Source organism: Falco peregrinus, chromosome 3, assembly GCF_023634155.1.
Source record: "Falco peregrinus isolate bFalPer1 chromosome 3, bFalPer1.pri, whole genome shotgun sequence".
NCBI lineage: Eukaryota > Metazoa > Chordata > Aves > Falconiformes > Falconidae > Falco > Falco peregrinus.
The window spans coordinates 56,974,409-56,997,870 of NC_073723.1; the positions used below are offsets into that span (position 1 = coordinate 56,974,409).

Consider the following 23,462-nt stretch of genomic DNA (forward strand, 5'->3'; position numbering starts at 1 on the left):
GGCTCGTGTGTTTTAGATCTTTTTGAAAAGCTTGCAGCCTTCACAGCCCTTTGCTCCTTGTTGGTAACTCCACACTCAAAGCTATCTGTCTTTGGACATTCTGCAGACTGTCTGCAGACTGTCTGTAGCATCTACTTTCCAGGGCTGTTTACTGTGTAATAGTAAGATACTGTATTGTTATACAATGTTTGTTCCTCTCAGGAACAAAGGCAATTATATGATTTTTAAAACAGCTCACCAAAGCAAAGATTTAAGTGAATGTAATGCTATTACAGACCAGAGAGCTTTCAGGCTTTACATGTGGGTTTTTTTTCCCCAAGGAAAAAAAAGCTGTCTTACAAATGAACTTAACAGAAGTTCGTTCTGTTTATAAAGTTCATTAAGGAGCTTTTCTGTTTCGTAAGCTAACTAAGCCATGAGGCTAAGATGAAAGGTCAGTACACTTTAACTTTGCACTGTTATAAAAGGGGAGAAGAGTCGGTGTCCTACCATATTCAGTAGGATATGATCGATATCGTATGTCAGTTATGACAGATAACAGAGGAGATTTGGAGATTAACTATTGCATGGATTGAGTGGGTTGGTAGCTTATTTCAGTGAATGGTTTTGTTTGTAAAACCATTCATCCTGATTCAGAGCCCTGCTTCTAGCCTGAGTCTTGGAGAAGAGCATTAGTGCCACCACTGTGCTGTGAGCAGCACAGGAAGGAAGCACTTGGGCACACGTGCCATTTTGTCTGGGGTGGGTTCTTTCACCAGGTTCCTCACAAAGAGAAGCAGACACATTAATTTCTCTCAGCCTCCTTAGACCAGTGGGATGTCCCCAGAGCAAAATTGTTTTCCCCAATTTTATCAGTCCCCAGAACCTAGGCTTTACATCTCTTCCTGACTTTGTCAAGTGGCAAGTTTTCAGGACAGAACACAAACAGAAATTGCAAGGGGGAATCATTAACCTAATGAGGTTCAAACTCTCTTGCCTTCCTTTCCAATTCTTGCTGGTGTGTGGGTGTGCAGCAATTCTCATAACTAGGTGCAACCTTCTCTATCTAGATTTCTCTATGTGTATTTTCACATTAATACCATCAGCCCTAAAATATAGGAAGGGTAGTTTCTGATGAGACCTGTTAAATAAGACATTTTTGGTTTCAGCCTTTTCTTAGCAAGATGAATGAAAAAATCACCTGGGTTACTGTCTCTAGGTTGAACAATGTTTAGACAAAGTAATGCCTTTGTCTTAATGTTGTGCTGTTTGGCATTGTATCAAGTAGAGGGACTTGCCTGATGCTAAATTTGTGGTATACTTTGTTTACAGCCTTGTGATCAGTGGAGTTGGAGAAGCTTTGCTTGTTTACACTGAAAGAACAGGCACATAAAGAGGAACCAGATCTCACCAGCTGGAAAAGAGCTGACTTGCAGCCTAGAGACCCTGCCATGAATAAAACGCGTCAGCAAGAATGAAGAAGTGCAACCAAACATGAGGAAAGAGACCTTTTGGTTTTTTATTAAGAAAGAACAACTATGCTATTAATAGTGCTGGTAAGAGAGCAGCATAGCTGCCAGGATGGTTAGGAGCCTTTGCCTCAAAGCACAAGACAAACTATTTCTGATTGATGTGGTAAAGGAAAAACAGCAGTGCCTCATGCTGATGGCTCTGTGTGAGAACCTCTCAGCAGCAGCTCCTTGCACAGGGAACTGAACTCCGGAAAAGCAGCATTCCTCACTGGATGCCGCCAGTTTTTTGTTGGAAGCTGACAGCAGGTTGTACCAAACAATGTCAAAGCCCAGATCCTGCCATGAATTCAGGATTAGGAAGGATGGATTTTGTCTCCAACTGTTCTGTAAGCAGCAAGCTGCTGCACACAGGTCTGTAGTCACGTCGTCTGAACTGGCATGGTGACTGAGGCCATGGGGCTTCTGGAAGTAATCCCCTTCTGGAACAGCGGTGGTTTGACAGCTTTGCAAAATGGGGAAATCAGCAATAAATCTTAATATCTGTAGTGATGGCTCTTTGTGCATTTTTTTTCCTCTCCCATTTCTCTGAGATTTCTCTTGAACTCTGCAAATATTTGTCAGCTGGAGGGGGTGGAGGAACATGTACTGTTCCCAGCAGTGGTTTGTCTCTTAAATTATTGCAGGAGGCAACAAAGATTATGAACCTTGAATGAATGTCATAAAGAGTGTAAGGCAATTAATCTCAAGAGTTCTTAAAATAATTTCATTTATGGTTGCTTAATGGCTGTTAGAAACCAGCCATAGTCTTGCTATATTAGTGCCTGGGAAAGCAATCTATGTGAAAGTAATATTAAATGATGAGTTGATAATGTCGTGGGGAAGGTCTACGTGGTAAAAGGAGCTTGATAACAAATCTTCAGTGAGGAGAGGGATTTGTTTCCGTGACGTTAGATACCTAAAGTTAGCCCCTTAACCTAAGTTGACAAAGTTTCCTTCATAGTCAATGGAAGGAGAGGGGTGCTCTCACAGAGATGATTCTTCCTTAATAGATTACTGTGTTAATATGAAAGACCCTCTGGAAGTGCTTATCTCTGTAGATGGAAACTAGTCTAGAAAGGACACATGGCTTTTAGAGGGCTACAGGTAGCGGAGGCATATCTGCTTCATACTGACAAATTCCACCACCTGGGTTTTAAAGTGTGGCTACATTTTAACTTCAAATAAAACACCGTAGTTTAAAAAGAAGGTAAATTTTATAAAGGATTGCAGTCAAATTCTATGGCTGGGGAGTTTTACATAAAGATTAGTTTTCAGAAAAAAATGTTATAGTTCAAAAAAGAGAATTCAGAGAAGTACTCTGGCCTGCGGTGTACCTACGCTTATTACAATTAATTGCAAGAGGCCTGTTTATACTGGTATGTTGTTCACATATGTTGGGTCACGGTGTGGCTTGAGTTTGGAGTGAGCCATTTTCTTGCCAGGTGGTAAAACTCAGGTTTGGGAAAAAAGGAGAGAGGGACAAGCATGAAAGGAGCGTGTGCTTCAGCTTGAGTACTAGTCCTGAAACCAACATGAGCCTTATGGCACAGGGAGTTGAGCCCATACTCATGCCTGGTGAGTCAAGACACAGCCATGGACCGTCGTGGCCTTCCTGTCTGTAATTTCAGCTAGTGATGGGAGTGATGGCTGCAGCATGCTGGCTTTTCACAGAGAACTAGTTCTGCCAGCCAGACGTGGCAATATGATAGGATCCTTGCCATGCTACCTTTCTGCTGATTTTGAAGTGACTAGTGACCCTAGGAGACCTCATGTAAGAGTTCCTGTGTGATAGCTGAAGTTTTGCAATCATAGCTGGAACCTTTGCTGTGGGAAAAGCTCATCGTGTACCTCTCTTCTTGCATAACTTTCAAGGGTAGGCTGCAGGCTGGATATTTTTTTCTTGCTCTCTCGTGTCTGTGCTGTTCGTAGCACTGTACCAAACCCCAGCACAACCATTTGCTGTCTGGTGGGTGGTCTCAGTGGGAAGCCAGTAGCCAAATCGGCAACCAGGGTTGCTGTAGCATCGTAGTGGCAGAAGGCATGCTTGGGGTGGCTGCAGGAAGGTTGCTTGGCTGGAACAGGCATTATGTTGCCTGGGCTCTGGGCAAAATCAGTCTCTGCAGCTGCTGAATCTCCTTGCATAGCAAGTCCACTACCATTTTATGTAACTTCATGCATTAAACAACACTGAGCTGTTTGCTTCTGCTTTCATTTTTGTGCCTTAGTGCAATGTGCTTGCATTTGTAAGGCTCTGCTTGATGTAAGTAAAATACTGCAGGTTTAAATTGATTGCCACATAAGCAAATCAAGGAAGCAGAGTTAACAGTGGAGTTGGGCTCCTCTGTCAAGCATGGCTGGGAAGAAAAAGCACCCTCTGAACCAACCTGATGTACTTCAGGTGAGGATGATGCCTGCAGACCACCGTGAGGCTCATCAGCCTTGCTGAAGACCCAAAGTAGGGTGGAAGGGGAGCTCGAGGGTCTTCCAAAATCCATCTTTGCATATTCAGAGTTGTCTCAAGGTGCTAAAGGCATGGGTTGGCTTCCTTCTTCCTCAGGCCTTGGTAGAGATGATAGCAGAGCTGGGGTCCACTGTGGCAGCTGCCCCCGTGGGTGTGCCTGTGAGCAAAGGGCTGCTGGAGCGTTGCTAGCAGCGAGCATTCAGAGGGTTGGTCCCGCTCTAGGGCAGGGGGTGGACAGAAGGCCCTTTGGAGGGCTTCTGGCTGTTGGAGCAAGTGGTGCCTTTGTCAACACGTGTGTGCTGGGCTGGAGGTTTCAGCCTGGAGATGGAGAGCTGCAGCAGTTCAAAAGCCCCAGGGCGGCATCTCAGCTGGCAGCTTGGAGCAGGCCTGCCACACAAATCTGAAGGTGAGCCATGGGTGGGCACCCACAGGAAGGCCCTGGTTCCCCACCACTGCCCTTGGGAAAGGGTGCGCTCCCACCAGCAGCACCCAGGGCAGAAGACACACAGAGAGGCGCTGGCTGGGCTCCCTGGTGCTGGCAGCACACAGCCCCGGCGTGGAGGTGAGCACAGCGGAGGGGAAACGTGGGGAGGGCAGGAAGGTAGTGGTCGCTTGCTGAGGCTGGTGGCTGGAGGGGATGGGGCAGAGCAAATGTGATTTCCTGAGGAAGCAACAGCCTGATCTTTAATCTGGCCCTGCCTCGGAAGCAGGGACACTGCATGGTTAAAAACACGCTTCAGGGTTGCTGTAATGATCTTGGAAGCAGAAAACCTCAGAAGTTCAAGATGGCTCTTGCAAGACTAGTGAATAGTTACGTTCAGTAATTTAGAAAAGGAATATGCAAGGGTGGATTATTTATGTCTAATTGACCTTTTTTCAGGTCAAAGATACAAAGTGACAAACACACAGCTCTGAGGAAGGAGGAGTTCCTTTGCATTGCAAAGACACAACACCAATTAATGCTGGAATGCAAAGCAATGGGTCTGTAGCTCGATGGTGGAAGAACCTCTGGTTTTATCAGTATCTGCCATTTAAGGAACTTACAGTCTGAACACTCCCCAGTTCTTGGGCTGTCGGCATGTGAGACTAGGGAGAGAAATGGGAGTGTGCTGGTCTTTCTGAGAGGCAGCAGGTCCCTGGAGACTGTCCTGTCATGCCGTTTTCACACCTACTGGTTTTGGTTAAACTGCTCTGACAGAGATGGTCCTGAATCACGTAATACGCTTTTGATCTTGTCTTGCTTACACTTTTATTTTCCAAATGTCTTTTTTTTTTTTTTTTTTTCTCCCAAAGTAATTGGTTTGGGGAAAGGCTTGTATTATATGCTGCAAAGTCAGGCTCACATGTGTGGCTGGCCTTCATGATAAAAAGCCTCTACTTAAAGCCAAGTGCCATCGAAAGAAGACTGAAGCAGCAAAGCTGCTGGATGCTGACTACAAGTGGGTTACTAAAACGCAGGCGAGATGCTGTTTCAAAAACAATCTTTGGATCTGGAGGCTGTGGCATAGCTTCCAGCAGAAAATGTTATTAAATGAATTAAATGAACCTGATGCTTACCACTGAAGCAATTCTATTATTGCTTATTGCTGTGTGGCTCGTGCTTTGCGTTGGAAGAGAATCTATGCCAATCTTTCAGTGCCAGTTTAACACTGAAGCTGAAAATCTGCAGAGCCAGTGGCTGTAGCAAAAAGCAATAGGAAGAGCTTTTTAAATTATTTTTTTAAAAAAGCAACGGACCTATTAAAATGCTTTGTAAGGGATAGAGTTCTGATTTATTATTGCTCTTTTTAACACCTATGTCTGAGTTGGTGGAGGAGTGTAAAAATATTTACATTCTTGTTTCCCATTCAAACAAGAAGATCTGAAGAATTCAAAAAACATGATGTCAATATTTGACACGTTTTGAAAAGGATGCTTTTATTAAGTACTAGAGAAAAGTGAGTTGCTGGGAGCTGTACTGGGTGCTGAGGAAAGGTTTCTTCCAGCTTTGTTTTGCCTGTAAGCTAAAGGAGATGGTGGGTTGAAGAAAACTCTGTAGCAAATTTGTCTTGCCCAGAGCAGAAGCTGAATGAACAGCTTTCAAACAGATCATCTGCTACTGTGAACCAGGCAAAAGGCTCAGTGTGAAACTTTAATCCTGTTCCAGAGGACAGACACAAGGACAGGCTCATTTTGTTTGAAAAGAAGGCCTGCGTATGGGGAAGGAGACTGGGGACAGGACTGAAAAAAATTGAAGCCAAAATACTTTTGTACCAGAAGATAATAAAATGGGGAGAGAGTTGCTGCTGAAAAATGTGTTGCTTATTCATAGGTTCTTTTTATTAAGCTATATTACAAATACATGTCTGTTTAGTCCCAAAAAGAATTAGAGGAGCCCATGAAGAAGACTGTGTAACCATTTCCACATTAATTGCCCAGTTTGAGAAGCTTAACCCGTTTTTAACTATGCTTTGCAAGTGGCATTGTGTAAGCCTTGATTTCTGCTAAAAAATTGACTATGTTTTGGAAGAACGCTGGTGAAAAGGTTGTGCTGTCTCTTCTTGATCACTGAGGTGGGGAGTGTACCTCCTCCTTACTGTCTGGGATGGGAAGCAGTCACACAGTGCTCTTCTACCTTTTAATGAATATCTTGGCTTGCAGAATAGGTGGGGGTAGCCAGCTGGCATGTTAAGTTCTTGATTTGATGATACACAAAATCTCTTTGAAAACCACACTGAAAGCATACTTAGTATATTTTTTCTTATGCTCTGTCTTTAAGGTTTAAAAACATATAGCTCAGAACTTGTTCAGTTTTGCCAGCTTGTTGCCTGTATAGAGAAGCTTGTATATAGAAGAATATAGCAAAATGGGCGCAAGCCTCTCTGAACACTCCTGCCCGGCAATGGATGAAATCCCATGACTGCATTCACAGACGTGACTGTTAGGAGATGCTGTGTAACATCAGGAACTGAGAGTGCTCAAACTTTTCTTCATGCTGTTTGCCATTAGCAGTCCCGTATCTTTCCTGACTCCCCACAAATGTCATTTCGCGAGGGAGGCAAACTTGCATTTTACAGATGAGGCTGGTGACGAGGTGGTTGCTCTACCCTAAGACTTAATGTTGGTTCAAGTAATTGAGGGTCAATACCTCTTGGGAAGCAGGTGTAAGGCCCATTTTCCTGCAGGACTTTGATCCGTGTTTACACTTAAACTTCTGATTTCTGCACCCCTTGCCAATGAGGAAAGCTGGTGCACCAACAAGTTTGTTTATGCTGGAGTTGCAGGCATCCCGTGCCTTGTGATACTGTGTAGGAACAGTGCCTGCCTGAGGCAAGCTGGCTGAACAAAACAAGCCTCCAGCACAACCTCTTCGAAACTGATAAGGAGAAGGCTTGATGTTGTTTGGAGGAAATGGATATTCACATTGAGAAATGTGTTTGGAATTATGCTCCTTAAGTCATTAAGCAACAGAGATGGAAAGGAAAGGTGGAGAGCTGGGAACACCATTTGCCATACCTAAGTGCAGAAGGAGTATCACTAAGACCAGATAAACTAACAAGAGGGCTAAAGTTTCTGCTAAAAGGACTATGGTTCAAGCATGAAGTTGTTGGTGAGCAGAAATCTTCTGGAGATCTGTGAATGCCCACTGTAAGAACTAAGCTGCTGTAATTAGCAGTCACATCACAAAAACGGAAAATATTTGTTGACTGGGGTGGGAAACACCGCAAGGCAAATATTTCTCAGACCTTCCTTTGAAAGCTGTGGAGACTAAGCCAGCCTTGCTAATTGTCCCCTCTAGCCCTGGATGGAGCTGGGAACCAGACGGGATTTTTGCTCATTCTCCATCATGCACCTTCTGGGACACCAAGGAATGAGCTTTGGCTTCAAACAAGGCATGGAAAACTTCTTTCAAGGAGTCATCTCTCCCTTTCTGATGCTTAGGAATCAGCCTATTTTTTGCCTTCTCAGTGGAGGGGTCCCTGTGCCTACATGCCAGTTACCTCCACAAGTTCACGAGTTAGCAAATGAAGTTCACTCAGGCTAGAGCAATTAGAAGACATTTTAATTTAGACCCTCCATCCCCGTAAGTCTACAGCCCTGCGGGCAGTCCAGTGCCAGCAAAAAGGTTATCACCATGTTGCCCGGGGTGCTTAGCGTGACCAGGCCAGTGAGTTTCTTCATTTAAGCTGAGTGACAGACGTGCCAACCCCTTTTCAGTGTTACTGGAGATCAAGCTAGAGGTAAAGTTGTATGCAGGCATTGCCCTGGATCTTTCTTGCGAGCAGTTGAATGACCCGGTGTACTTGTGTAGCAAACTTCAGCATAGGGGAGAACACCCCAATAGCTGTAGCGTAAGAGACACAATAAATTTTAGCAGGCAGAAGAAAACAGCATTCAGCTGCTTCTCTTTGCCATCCTGCTTCTGGCTGTCCCACTGCCAAAGACTGAGATCTGCAAATCACTCCAGTGATGGCTGCTCGGAAAATGGAGTTGAACTTTCTTTCAAACATTATGCTCCTTCAGGACAGAGTTAATTGTTTTCTCTCATTTAACGTCTCCAGTTATATGCAAAGAATTAGGATGTAGGATAGACACAGAAGCTAAAAATTTCAGCAAGGCAGCTTTTATTTCTTTATTATACTTGTCTGTTCATACTGTCTTCAGCATGGGTGCTCCTTGGGCTTATTATTGATGATGAATAAGAACAGACTGTGCAGAGATTAACACAGATGGTTGTAGCCTCAAGACTTGATGAGCTGTAACCAAAGAAAATAAATCTCTACTTTCAAGGAGAGCCTTACACAACAGAATTTCATGTGGCTCAGCTGTATTCAAAGTGGAATATTGAAATTGCTGAGCAAAGAATTGAATGGCTTGTGTTGTGAATAGCCGTGTTGTATGGGTAAGTTGCTTACCGCAGCCTCTCAGATGGAAAAAACTCAACTGTATTGTTTTCTTTTGGGTTAAAACAAACAAACAAACAAACCCATAAAACAAACCCTCTGTGATTCAGAAATCTTTGGAGAAAAGCAGTGTAGTTCACCAGAGCAACTGCTGAAGTGCAAAGGCAGCGGCACTGAAAATTTTGACAGATGAACCCTTAACCTCCTGCTACAGAAATTGGTGTAAGAGCTAGAAACTAACTTCCCCTTTCCCTTCAAAATCTCTCTCATGTTTTTCACTCTTCTTGTTTCTGAAGATGTGACATGAGGGCACCATTCTGGTTCAAACTCCTCTTTGAAACCATGGAAAGTCAGTTTTAAAGGCACAAATGCAGTGGGAGACAGCTGAGATGATTGTGTAACCTCTCAGTGCCAGCATGTGGGGCTTCAGCAGGTCGTGGGAAAATGGGCACAGGTTTTTAGACCAGGGGAAACTTGGGTGTGCTACCGTGTTCTGCACTGTGAGTTAATAAACCACATCTTCTTTAACACTGATGCAAATTAAAACTTCTTTTCAATCAATCGTGATACTCTGTTCACTTTGTACGGGCTTCAGGCTAGATGCAGCTCCCTTAGATAGATGGTTGTGCTGATGGGAATGTCTTAGGCTGTGAATTCAGCTGGGAAGAGGGAAATAATGGAATATTATATTGCACCAGCTCCCAGTCCACTCAATTACTTCATCCAAAGGTAAAGACTGGAAGGGTTTTGCAAGCGTTCCTGTTTTTTAGGGAAAGGAGGGAAGAGAACATACTCTGGAAGAGCCAATGTCTTTCATGCTGGTCTCACTGAAAGACTTTATGAACTCACTTCATGACAAATTCTTTCATGGGCTGGAGATATGTCTATCTGGACTTATAGGAACCACTCCAAAAATACATTCCTGCTATAGAATTCTATCATTATTCTTCATGTAATGGTTTAAAAGCAAACAATAAAGCAAGGCCATGGCATGAGATTTCAGCCGAAGCACTCTTTAAGGTTTTGAAGTTTTGGGGGTGGGGTTTTTTTGGTGTAGAATCCATTATGCTTCCATCTCATCATACTGGTTTCATCTCCTCCTATATTCTATAGTAGTCTTATATAAATAACCATAGTTACAGTTACGCTAAAAATAAATATTTGTTTTACTTTATTGCTACACTGCTAAGTGCAAAACAAATCATATGAGGACAATATTGTTATTAAATTAATCAGTAGGTTTGAGAGCAGCAATTTTGCTTGTTTTTCCAGCTTTTTATTATTTTTCCCCTTAAGAACCCCATTGCTAGGATCTAAGCTCAGTTGCACGCTTCTGCTCCGTGGACAGCAGCAACCCAGGTGTAGATGGGTTTCCACACACCTTGATGGGCTGCTCCAATGTCTGATAAGGTCTCCAGTAAAGGCTGCTACCATGACTTCTTCCCTCTACTCAGCTGCTTATTTTAATGAACTACAGATCGATGTCCCTGAGATTCCTACCACTTCTTCAACCCTAGTGATGAGTACAAAAGTGAACTGGGGAAGTTCAAATGTCATCAGCTACGTCTCAGATCTTTAAGAAATTAAGGAAAGAATAACTTGGATGATTAGCAAATTTAACATCACAGTGATAGATATCGTACCATATACATTCAAAAGATCGATTTTGCAAAGTGTCTGGGCTTCCTGCTGGTGAGGAATATTTCTATTTCTCAGCCCATGGCCTTCCTTGCAGACTTTCATGCTACCCTCCTTTATCTTTCTAACTAAGGCTCTGCTTTGGGTCACAGACTGCCATTTCTTTAATATTTGTGCATAATAATTGTGCTGCCACCATCAATTACATTCACCAGATATTTTTCTTCCTGGCCTCCTGCAGCTTTAATCTGAAACTTTCCATTTTCCTGTCCATGGACACCATCACAGCCTGAACAGAGTCCAATTTTCCATTAATGGACACAGCAGGCTTTTAAAATAAATCAGATGAAGATTGGAGTCTGCAGCTCCGGATGCACCGTGTGAAAGAGTTAGCCAGACACAACTCCCAGCACTGCACCAGCTTCTTTCTGCTTATCTTTGCATTTATTAAAATAATAAAAGGTGAACCAAAAAATAATAAAGAAAAAGAAACAGACAGCTAAACAGCAGCAGTCAAGTGAGAAGCACCTAACACGGAATAAAAGAAGAAACAAGATCTCATAGTTCTTAACCCATCTACATGATCTGTAATTTAAACTGTGATATCTGAATGTTCCTTAGAGAGTACATCTGAATGTAGTTACCTTGTATGCTCCACTGACTGGTAGAGGTCTAACTTGGCATGGTATTTCTTTCTCAGATTAGAGGAAATAAAAGATTGGGTTCTGGACAAAGAAAGGTCATTTTTTTTCTTCTATGTAGATTGTTGTCTTAATTCAACTCCAACCTGTACAGAAACAAGATGATACACAGGTCACCCTGGAAGGCAGATGACAGTTTGCAGGGTCTTGGATTCAGAAAACGTTAATCAGCTTCTCAGGTTGTCATGGGAGATGAGCACTTTGAAGTTCTGGTGTTGGCTTTGTGTGCATTGTAAACTTTGCCCATGGAAATATCCCAGCTGTTGATTGGTGTCCAGTCTCTGCTGCTCATTGGAGGATGTTTCAAGATAGCTGGGAGGATGTCACTCCAGGAGCAGGCATTAAATATTGAGCTTCAAAAAGCACACCGGGCTTTTGAAAGGTGTGCATGTAAATGCCCTGTGATTGCTTATAAGCTTGAGTTGGTCTAGCTTTGGCTAGAAGAAACGCTCACAACTAGAAATGACTGAAATTGGAACAACCTGCTGATGTTTGGAAATGTGTTGGGCTTTGTCCATGTGAAATGTCTAAATCATACTGAGATGTTTTGTTAAAATGCTTGTGCTCCATGAGGAGCTACAGTGCAGGTAGCTTGTGGGTTGCATCACAGGAGGTCGGAGCACAGACCTAGCCCTCTCTGAACAGCTCACTTTTGGCCTTGAAGGCAGAAGGAAGATTGCTAATAACTGCATTTCAAGCACGCTGTTCAGCACACTTTTAGTCCTCTCACAGCTAGTGTGGGAGAGGAGAGGTCCTTTTCTTAAGAAGAGATGATGATGAAGATGATGAAGATGATGATGATGAGTGGGTAATCATTGCTTCAATTTTCCTTTCTTTAGGTGGGCATGTGATTAACATCCCTTTTCCTCTAGGGATGCTCATGTGGACAACCGTGGTGATGGCCCCTTGCTTCCCTTCTTGCCAGCACTGTGGGTTTCCCCGTAAAGGAAAGCCGGATGGGTGGTGAGTGGGTGCACAGCCAGGTCTGACACCAACGTGCAACCAAAAAGCAGCCAATGTATGCAGGTGGGAACCAGGCCCACTGCGCACTCCTGCCCTGCACTGAAGACAGAGCTTTCCCGATTAAAAGGGGCTGCACATGGCAGTTTAATCGACAGGAGTCAGTTGCCTTGCTGGCTGTGATCTCACCCACGGATGTGGGGTGGTGTGAGGAAGGTGTCTGGGGTTCAGACCTCCACTTAGGGGTGTTCACGTGTGCTGTGCTGCTGGGACATCCAGCTGCCAGCAAGTGGGAGGGACTGGGGCACCGTCTAGACTGTTAATCCAGCTCAGATGGTGACAATTCATCTTTGCTCTGAGTGGGTTGAGAGCAGTTTAGAAATAAAAGCTCTTTATCCATCTTTTTAACACTTTACAGCTACTATGTTTCTACATTAGGTTTTTATCTTTTTTAACAACAAAAAAAAAATGCAACCAGGCTTCTTTGGTTGCCAGCAGAAAATACTGCCAGAAACCACACGCTCCCATTGTTTTCTGCAGATTTATAATTTCATGAACTGTTCCTCTCTCTCTCACACAGCCTGCCCGACTGTTCAGCTCTGCGTTCTTCTGAATCTATTCCTGGTGCATTATCTTTCCTCCCCATCTGTAATGGCAGTTTAGTCAAGGCCCTGCTGAGGTGTGGAGGGGTCGGGAGGACATCACGAGTGTGCTGCTTTACCAGCCAGGGCTGCCCTGTGTGCTCCTTGCGAGGGGGAAGCAGACCAGCTTGCAATGCATCTCTTGTGCTTACCACTTGGTAAGCTTGCTTTTTCTTTAGCAATCTATAAATATGTTGAGATTTGCCATCTTATCTGCCTTTTATTTTAATTTGTGTGTATGTGACGATTGGCTAAGTGTGAGAGAAGGGGAAAGAGCTGAGACCTGTGCACTCCCAGGGGTTCCTAATACACAAACAGGTGGGCAGAGATTTAGGGACCAGAACAGGGACCCGACCCGTTCGACTTCTGGTGTGAGGGACTAAAAGCTGATGCTGCGCCTGCTGTTCTCATGCTGTGATATAATGCCTTTGCCCTTTGTAAAAACTCAGCGCAGTGCAGCCGTGTGGGCAACACAAATAATTGGTGTGGTAACAGAGGAGAAACAGGTGGCTTGCAGTAGTCCAGATGTTTCCAAATCTTTCCTTGCTGCAAGGCTTCAGCCTGAAGGAAAGCTTGTCTAAAGCACAGACTAAAAACAAAGCCAAAATCCCAATATTCCCTCTCCTAAATCAATGAACAGAATCCATTCCTGGTAACCCAGGCTGTGTTTGTGAACACAGGGCGGTTAATACTGGTTTGTAAATGAGCCCTTCTGCCTCTTCATGCTCTTGCTCTCCCAGTCAGCTCTGAAAGTAACAACCCTCCAGCTGCTGGTAGAAGAAGCAGCGAGGAAGAAGGTAACTTGCCCTTGGTGTCTGTATGTGCTTGGCAGGAAAGAGGGAGGCGTATAAAGGCTGGCTCATGCCTGCTGCTGAACTGAAAATGAGGGAAGTTCCGGTCTCATGTCAGTGGTTCTGAAAACCTGGCTTGCACCGCTTCTTCCTCGGTGGACATACCCACTGACATTAGCCAAAGCAACACTTCACTGTGCTTGGGAGCTCTTGGAGCTTCTTGCCTCTCTTTTCTTCTTTTAGTATGTCGTCAAACTACATGCCAGAACTTTGTTAAGACTAGTAGCTGCTGCTGAGAACATCCCCATCACAAAATCTCCATAGAGGAAAGATTTCAGTTTCACATTAGATGAAATACTGACATGAGCTTAAAAAGTTGTAAATCAGTTGCCAATGAAATTTGACTGCCAACTAGAAGGCTTCTTCTGGTTTGAGAAATTAAGTCCTGGAGCATCTGCATATCAGTGTAGCAGAGGCAAGGGTCCCAGCTGGGTTAAGATGATGGGACTATGGAAAGGGGTGTATGACAGGTTAGAGGAACATGTAGAAAAGGCAAATTAATTCATGATAATAGCCAATATTTAGCTCTCGCTAGGGGAAGTGTTTGCCACTGCTTGCCCCCCGCCCCCCCCCCCCCCCCCCCCCGCCTTGCTTTGAAGGTCTACCGGCCATTTCAAGGCTCAGAGCTCCTGCTCTTTCCCAGCAGCAGACTAATATGTGTCGCTTCTCTCGCTGTTGGTCCTGGCATTTGCTGGGGTCTGGGCTGGGCAAGGTCTCTTCTTACAGCGACAGCTCTCCCCGGCGCGGATCCCGACAGCAGGCTGGGGCTGAGGCAGGGAGCTCTGGCTGTGTGGGATCGGTGGGGCTGGTGGGAAAAAGCCAGGTTTGGGATCTCAGAAAGGCCTTTACGCTTGTGTGCAACTTTGAAGGGATGCTCCTGAAGCTTCTTTTTCCTCTTCTTTTTTTTCTCCTCTTCACTACAAGGTTTACAATGGACGATGAACAAATTAAGTTCAAATCTGCCTCCCTCCCTCCCTCCCTCCCCAAAGGTGTAACTCGGGACAGATTTCAGTCTCAGCCAGTGATGTTGGCATTGCTGCTGTGATTGCTCAGTGTCTCACCTCGCTAAACTACTTTTTACCTTTCCTTTTTTCTTTTTTTTTTTCCCCTCCAATGCTTAATGTGGGGCCTCGTGCCAAACTCCTTTAACATCGTGGGAGAGTGTTACTATCTCCTAACAAACTACTCACTGCTTCCAGGAAAGACACATGCTGTGGGCTCCTATTTTAGGAGGCTGGAGCAGTTAGCTGAAGTCGTATCATTTAAAGATGTTATAGACTAACCCAAAGAAGCCATTGCCTGTTAAGTGAGTAGTTTTGGAAAATGATTCCAAAAGCTTTTTTCTGTATATTTGTATGTTCTGGGCTCTGTGTAAATCCAGCTAATGTTCATATTGCCCCAAATATGATTTACCGCTGAGGGTCTCTGGAGAACCCAGACAGTGATGAGTGGAGGTAGGAAGCCAAACCTTTTGCGTATCTTCATTAATGTGGAATGAAAATGCACAATAAATGGCTGTCCTAGGTGGAAAAAACCGGCTTGAATGCCAACAAGTGGTGGATAATTGGGTGTGTGGGCACATAAATGTCTAAAACTGAACTTTCAACCTCCCAAGCAGAAGCAGCTGCTTGTGAACTACAACTGGTACAGCAGCCAGTTGTAAATTTTACTACCACCTAGACTAAAGCAAAATGACATATCCCAAATCTCCAGTGAATAAGGGGTTGTGAGACACGAGCAATGCTGAGGAGCCTGCTTGTGCCTTGTCCTTCTGCACACTGATGGTTTGGACTGGGAGAACCAGGGCCTGGCAGCTCCAGGAGGAGGAGCTGGTGCTACAAAAAACTGGCTTAAAAAACTCAACCCAAAAGAATGGTCTGGGAAGAAGTTCCAAGATCTTGGCTGGAGGAAACATCCTGATAGCGAGGGCTCCGCAGGGAGATGAATGCCAGGAGATGGCGAGGGCCCTTGGGCAACCCCACCACTGGCTTCTTAATAAGCAGCTTTATGTCCCAGAGGAAGACAAAACCAAAGCCATTAGGCACATACAGATGAGCGAACTGAATCATTTTACATACTGTCACTGGTGGAAAAGAGTCTGGGTTTTCCAAGCTTTTTTTTAAACTTTTATTTATTTTTTTAGAAAAGGAATAAACTCTGCATGGTAGAGTGTACAGTATATAATTTCAAAACAGAACAAATGATATGGAATGGATTATTTTTCCAAACTATTAGAAGTTGAACCTAAAATCATTTGTAAATCAACACTCATTACCATGTAAGACAAAGGAAAAACAATCAACATGGTTTTTGTTTGGTACAGATTTCCTCTACCACTTCAGCCTGAATTCCCAGGGTTGAGGAGAAAAGGGGGGCAAATCCTGCCCGTTGTCCTAACCATAATTGTACTGACCAAGCTTTGTGCTCTGAGACCTAGCATCATATGGCTTTATATACGTTCCTAAGTGAACAGTGCAACATAATCAACATCTTAAGTGTTTATTCCACATTCAAACTGTAACTGAACATCACTTTGAAACCCTTTCCCGCCCCCAAAACAACAGGAACAATAAAAAAAAGCAGAAAGTCTCCAGCAATCAGATTTCATCCCAGAAATCTGTGTAAACTGTAGATCAGGGTTGGGTAGCAGCACAGAAGACAAAAGATGTGACAGCATGATTCAATAGCGTCTCTAAAGACTACTGTAAGACTGTCATTCTTTAGTCTGCATCTTGCAATCACAATTTGCTTTCTCCCTGCAATACTATAAAGCAACATTAAAAAAAAAATCAAGACTCAAAAGCAAAAGGTAGAAGCCTTTATAGAAAAGTAAAGCTTCTGCTTAGCCTTGAGTGGTCACTATTAGAAACAGATCTCTGCAATCAGAAGCAAATCTTGAACGTATATACACGACTTCAGTGGAAAGGGATGCAGTCAAGGATGGAAGCCCTCCTAGCAAACCCGCAGACCGTTTTGGCTTGTAGGTCAACTACACTGCCTTTTGGGACTGAATAAACCGGCAGGGCAGCCGCAGGCATCAGGCATGCTCCAGGCTCGTGGATCCTCTGTCCCTGGGCTGCATGGGGGCCGCGAAGAGGAGGAGGAGGAGGGAGCAGGCTGCTGGCAAGGGCTCCCCTCCCCTAGCTCCACAATTGGCTGAACAACGTGTGGGATGCAGCGGCCTGGGGTGTTGCACTGGGGAGGTTAAGTGCAGGCTTTTCTCTTTACCCCCTCCTCCCTATTCCTGTTGGAATGTATCTATATCAGTAATTAGATAAGTATTAATAGTAACTGTAAGCTACCATAGTCACTCTCCCCCTTAAAATGGAGGGAGAGCAATAGCATCAAACGAATTCCCATTTGTCCTGACATGAGTAACCTTTGCAGATCCTGTAGAGCAATCATACACAGGTGTTTTTCATACTAGAATTTAAAGGAGTCAAAGCTGGTAAAGAAACTGGATGTTTCCTGGCCTAACTGAAGGAAATAATAAAACTGTTTAAAGTAAGAGCGAAAGAAAGTAAGCATTAGTGTGTTTATATCCTCTGGTATGTCCCACTTCTCTACAATCTGCTCACAAGCCCTTTCCATACTCTGAGCAAGCACTCCCAAACTTAAGAAAGGTAAGGCTTCAGCTAAAGTCTCACGGCTGAGTTTATTATTTATTTTATATAATTACCATAAACGTAAGTATATTTGACTTTACCAGATCCATGTGGGGCATGTCAAGGGCAAGGCTTGTTAAGTGAACCAGCGTGGGAGAAGATTGGACAGGGGTGTAATCCCACAGGATAACAGCAATTGAACAATGTCCGTAAGCATGGCGCTAGCTTAGTGTGTATGTAGCACTGGGGAGCTTGGATGAAACTCTCCAGCTTTCTGGGTGTCCAGTCAGAAGCAGGGAAGCTGCAAGAAGTTTTACTGTAAAACTCCAGTACTGAAAAGTCTAAAGGAACTGGACCTCTAACTTCAATGGGCACTGATTTTAGGTTTTGCACAGTCAATTCTGTTAAAAACCAAAAGTTTAATAGCTGATGCCCCTGCTGTTGGAGCCTTAAGACACCTGTTATACTGCTGAGCCCTACTCTTTTTTTTTTTTTTTTTTTAATAAAACACTGTTTTAAGATAGAGCACAATAAATGTGCTTATTACGCACTCTAACATAGAGCACAGAAATACAACACTACAGAGTGCAAGTCTAACCATCTCCACAGTGGGAAAAGTGCGAAGGTTAAAAATACGCATGTGGCTTAACACAAAATATTTTTAAAAAACATGACATGGAAATCTCATACTAATGCTTTCATCTTTATCACAAACGTGACTGAAAACTTAAAGTCAGTTGCTGATCCTTCTCTCATAGTAGCAGTGGTGTAATCCTTTCAAAGGTACAATGCTGGAAAGACCAGAGAATAAAAAAACCAAGTGTCCAAAAATGATCCCATTTAACACTTTTCCAGTAGTTACATTTTTCAAGAAGTAAACACGTAAGGTCACCTTGATCTTCACCATCGGTAACTGATGCACTTGGAAACAGCTAAGCCAACCACCTGGACTGAGATCAGTTCAGTGTTGCGCACACACACACACACACGGATACACACACAAACACCCCACAGGAAAAAGTGCACTTTCAATTGCTGATACAAAAATAGATTGGCACATTCTTTTTGACACAGTGAAGATATCCTCTTTAAAAGCTTTTTCACTTTAAGAAGTCCTCTTGGAAGTTGCAGCAGGTCTGTAGAAAAAGCACTATGAGAATGCACTCACGTGGGCTTCCAGGGTTTGTGTGATGGAGAGAGGGGTGGTCATGGAGGCTGCCCTTCCAATTTTTGCCACCTTTTATAGCTGCAGTCCCCACAGGTAGGCCCAGTCGCCACCCAGTTTCAGCACATTAACCATTTACCAACAGCTCAGTCTTCACCTGCTTTGAGAAAGTAACGATACGTGAATTTGTCCAAGCTGAGAGTCTTACATTGATGCAGTGTTTGCTATATGTTGCCAGAAAAACTGTTTTGAGGAGAGAGAGTGAAGCGTTAGGAGTCTGATGTTGCATTTCCAGTAGTAACTGTGGCTCAGGAGAGCCAAGCGGGAACAGTCGGGAGCCCCTTCCCCGCAGGGCAGCCAGTGCTAGGAGTTCTGCACCAAGCGTCTGTAGTGTGGCATCACTTCATGCTCAGGAAGGTGGAGAGCAAATTCCAAGGCCACCAGCACCGGGAACTCGAAGGCGATCAGCTCTCGCCTGTTCAGCCGGAACTTCTCTTCCAGTTTCTGCAATGACAGACAAGTAGAAAAAGAAAGAAAAGAAAAAAAGTCTTTGTGAATGAGGATTTGACTTTCTAGTGCTTTCTTAAAGATAACATTATTCAAAACGTGCGTGCCGCTGTCATTAAACCTCTGCGTTGCTGGCCTTGCATGGCTCTAGGTTTAGAAAATGAGAGCGGGATGAACTGGATGTACTGACTCCTTACTGTGAACGCAAAGCTCAGCCAGCCATGCTATTTCTGACGTGTTCATCATTTCACTCATTCCATCTCCAGCAGATACATCTCCTAATGATCACAGTGATTATCACTGCAGGAAGAGGGAACTCCTGGCTTCACACAAACATTGAAATCACTTGTGTAATGGAAGGCATGCACCTCCTAACTGCCCACAAACTCCCTGCACTGCTTGAAATCACTGATTTTGCTTTCAGCATCAGTCTGTGTTACAACGCCCTATTGGGAAAATTATTTCTGCTGCAATTAGATACATTTGATCTTAATACCTCAGAGGCAGAGGATGTCATCTTCAACAACCCTAAGAACAGTTAGTAACAGAAACTACTCTCCTCAAGGGGGATGAAATGGGTTTTATAGTTGGCTTTCTGCTGTAACGTACTAAACCTCCCATCTGCTCTGCTGTTTTCACTGGATTCGGATGCTACAAGTAGGCAAGCAGCTGTTCATGGATATTTAGCCCCCCTCCCCACAACCTCTTCTTATGATCTCCCTGGCTTGCTACTTCTCTGCCCACTGGGTCCACTGAAAAGCTCAATGTGTCTTAAGGACGGAATGATGATTCAGGATAGCAAGAGAGGCCAGATCTTCCAGCTCCCACTGGGTTGATTTTTCTTCTGGTTGTTCAGAGGGCTTTCTAACAAACTGTCAACCCAGCTCTGTGACTGTGGCAGAAGGGCATGAGTCCAGTCCTGGCCCCCAACCAAGTTCCCGTCTCCTGAACTGAGTGAGCTGGTTGTAGCCAAGTGCTCAGCTACCTGCCTAACTTCTGCAGCATTAAATCAGATTGGTATCTCAGTGCTGGTGAAGGATTATGGAACAACGCTCCCCCCTGTTAACTCTTTCACATGAAGTAGGTGAAAGACCAAACACTGTACTCTACAAAAAAATACGCTGGGGTGAGGTTTTCTAATGCAAACACTTCTTTTAAGTTTTCTTTCCCAAAAGCTTAACTTGATGAAAGAAATACAAACTTGGTAGTCTATTAGACTCCCTCTGGAATTAGTATCTGCATTTACCTCTCAAAGGAGAGTCCTTACTGGCACTCTTGAAAACATAATTAAAAACAAAATTAATCTCCTGAGAGTTAACTTTTAACTTGTACTGACAGAATGGTGGTCAGATACTTCTCAGACCTCACAGTATACGACACCAGGGTCTTCAAACACACCAAAAGAGCTTCCCTCGCCTCTGCAGTAACATTGATCAGTACTACTTCCATACAAATGTGAAAAAAAAAAACGTATTTAGCTGGCTGTACAGCTGGAAACCTAGAGGAAAACATGACTACTGACAGGCGGGCTTGTGTAGAGCACACACTGGCACTTCACGAAGAAGGAACACTGGTAACCTATGGATACGTACATCTATAAGATGCTTGACTTCATGTTTTCTGAGGTCACTGCCAATTTTGGCTGCTAAAAGAACACAGGCTCCAGCACAAAGCTTTCTATTTTGCTTGTTCAGCTTCCCCTTGAGAGCGAGCTTCTCAAAGTAGACAAAGGCCATGGCCACTGTGGGCTCTTCAAAACCACATTCTTCTTGAGCAAGCTTGCGCATTTCTCTCTTCAAGCTGAGTAAAGAGACCAGACAAGTATGCTGTGAGCTGTGTCTTAAAACATTTCTCATTTCATCCCAAGTGTCATCTTTTCATAGATTCCTGCTTAGTCAAGTGGAGGAGAAAAGGAAAACGTAATTTACTGGGCAGGTATCTTTACGCTCTGTTTTGGGTACACATTTCATGGTGCATTTTGACCTCACTCTTCCCCCTCACTGCCCCCAACACATAGTTGTGTCAAACTACAAAAGCAACTGAAAAGCTCTGACATTTTTAGTAACAGTATTTCATCAGAGGTCTTAAGCTCCACACAATTTATTTAGTAACAACAGCTTGATTGCTGGTGCTCTATATGGAGCTTTGCTGCTGGTTATGGTTGGGCAAATCCAGACTCACAGGCTTTCCACGTACTGCAGTATTTTCTGGTTACAGAGCAACATGACTCAGTATCCTGGCCACTTTGGTCAAATGAAATTATCATTATTTCAGTGAAGCTGTACGTTGAGCCTGCTAGCCTGGAAACAGTGATGAAATACTACAGCTTTGCTGTGAAGCTGACCACTGCTTCTGCTTCTGGCCATGCTCTCTGGACAAGGCACAAAAGTCAGCATTTCTCTTTCCTCAGTCTCCTTCTAAGCTAAGTGTCATGAGTTTAGAGACTGTTGTGTTATTTTTCCGGGTATTTTAGTATAGTGCATGCCCAGCTTGCATCCTCATCTCATTATATGCTGCATTTGACACCTGACCAATGCGTGTTTGTACATTCCCCTATCTTGTTTACTCAGCCCACTAATTAAAGCAATCATTTGATTTATTCTGCACCTCTACCGGTCACGGCTCCTGAAGATCAATCAGTGCTGTGTCTCGCCTCATACATGGCAGCAACTGCACTGAAATGTGAGACAGATGCATCATGTTGCAGCCTTACCAAGCTTTGCAACATACCTTCTTATTTTACTAAGGGTTAACTTGATGTGAGGGAACTTCTCCTTAAAAGTCTCATTCATGTCCTTCTTGAGATCTGATGGCTTCACGTAGTCTATGACTGTGGTCTGTAACACATGGTCAAGAGAGAGTTACTCTTTTAGTTTGTAACCAACAAGATGACTCAATTCCCAAAAGCAAGGAGTACCTAACAAGCGCCAGTCAGTCCCAGCGCTTTCAGTAGAGGGGAAAATTAAGTCTGAATTAAGGCAACAATTTGTTTGTGACTGCTCTGTCAGAACAAGTGACCTGAAATCTGAGATGACTGTACAGCACAAGCCTTGAACAACACATACCCCATCAAGATCTTCCAAGTATCCGTAAGAGTGAATTTAAGCTACATGTAGGTGGATGACATCTTGCTAAACAAAAAACCCAAACAAAACCAAATCACAGTAACTGATCTGATGACCAGATTTTGTGTGCATATCTCCATTCGGTTCTGGGACATACTGTCAGTTTCTCTCCAAATGATTCTTCAAAGGAACCACTGGCACAGATTCTTCACTGCCATAGCATGCATTTGTGATAAAACGGTAATAGCCTATGCAGCAGGTCATTCAGCAGAGTGCGAGATAGTAATGCCGTCATAAGTTAGGCAGTAAGTGGACAAAAACGCTGAGCTGGGACAACGTTTCAAGCATACAGTCTATTTCCTTTATGTTGAGCGTCCTGTTCTTTTTCATCACAACCTAAATAATTCCCCCAAATAGCAGAGTCCTCCTGGCCAGTACTGCAATGCCAGCGCTCACATCTACAGATACACAGCACTTCTCTTGTTCCCTCAGTCTTCGTTCTGGTAGCATTTTGCCCAAATTCTCTGTCACCACTCACCTGGCCGAAATCTATCAGCCGACCAAACCAACCTTCATTTTGGGGATGTGTCAATTCTCTTCCTGGCTTTGGCTGTTCTGCCCCTTGGACAGAAGCACAGAAGAGCCCCAGCTTATGCAGCTAGGGGACAACCTCGTCCCCAGGCACCCAGCTCCCAGCCAGCTTCAAGCATGGGCAGTGGGAGAGCAGCAGTCTGCAGGGCAGTGCATTCTCCTTCCAGTAAAGTAGTTTTTCCCTTCCAGTTTCTGTTTATGATCAACCTATATTATAGTAAAGGGCTGTCACCGCTGAACAACAAGAGGTGGAAAAAGGCACGCAAAACACTTGTCGTGTGTTATGCCTTTATCGCTGTATTACATCCCCATGGGAATCTGAATCAGCCAAGAAGGCTGACAGCATATGCTTGCAGGTTTTTTTAATAATTAAAATAGTATATGGAACGGCTTGGGGAGAAGAGAGTGTAACGGCTCTAGACAGCAATCTGACAGCTCTTGTTATCCGACATTGTTCTTGTCTAGATCCAAAATGAGCATGAAGGGAACACGAAACTGAAATAATGGATAATTACAGTAATTTAAAAGAAAGCAGAGCATGTGTTTCCCCTGAGTAGCGCACAGCAGTATTTGAGGTAAACATACTGTAACAGAGAGGAAAAACACAACTTCTTGCCATGGGATGTTGTTACGGTCATACACATGTTTTATAATGTGAGCCACTGCTATTTGATTTGCAGTGTGAGAAGCATCATCTGTCCAGATAAATTGCTCCCCACTACATCCCAGCAGGTAATTCTGCTGGGCACATCACACACAAGTCTCCTGCTGCTGTCCTGTGTATAAACGCTTGTGAGTCCCCTCCAACACAGTAACGTGTTATGCACTAGTCCAATTTTTGCTCAGTAAAAAGGATAATTTATTAAGGAAATTCAGTCCTATTAAGAAAAGCTTCCAGAAACCA

The 23,462-nt window shown here is 43.9% G+C and overlaps 2 protein-coding genes across 8 annotated transcripts in view; one reads left to right on the forward strand and one right to left on the reverse strand.

Moving 5' to 3' along the window:
• Window positions 1-1,996, forward strand: part of TMEM241 (transmembrane protein 241) — a 63,042-nt gene extending 61,046 nt beyond the window's left edge. For all 6 annotated transcript variants that reach the window (XM_027795162.2, XM_055800507.1, XM_055800508.1 and 3 more), the window contains one exon: window positions 1,312-1,996. In XM_027795162.2, the coding sequence (XP_027650963.2) occupies window positions 1,312-1,372 (61 nt within the window). In that variant the 3' untranslated portion in view covers window positions 1,373-1,996. The remainder of the gene's footprint in view (window positions 1-1,311) is intronic.
• A 14,112-nt stretch (window positions 1,997-16,108) lies between these two features.
• The window catches only part of CABLES1 (Cdk5 and Abl enzyme substrate 1), an 81,633-nt gene continuing 74,279 nt past the window's right edge, over window positions 16,109-23,462 (reverse strand). For both annotated transcript variants that reach the window (XM_055800718.1, XM_055800717.1), the window contains 3 exons: window positions 21,633-21,739; window positions 20,495-20,702; window positions 16,109-18,899 (listed from right to left, as the gene is read on the reverse strand). In XM_055800718.1, coding sequence (XP_055656693.1) covers window positions 18,759-18,899; window positions 20,495-20,702; window positions 21,633-21,739 — 456 coding nt within the window. In that variant the 3' untranslated portion in view covers window positions 16,109-18,758. The remainder of the gene's footprint in view (window positions 18,900-20,494; window positions 20,703-21,632; window positions 21,740-23,462) is intronic.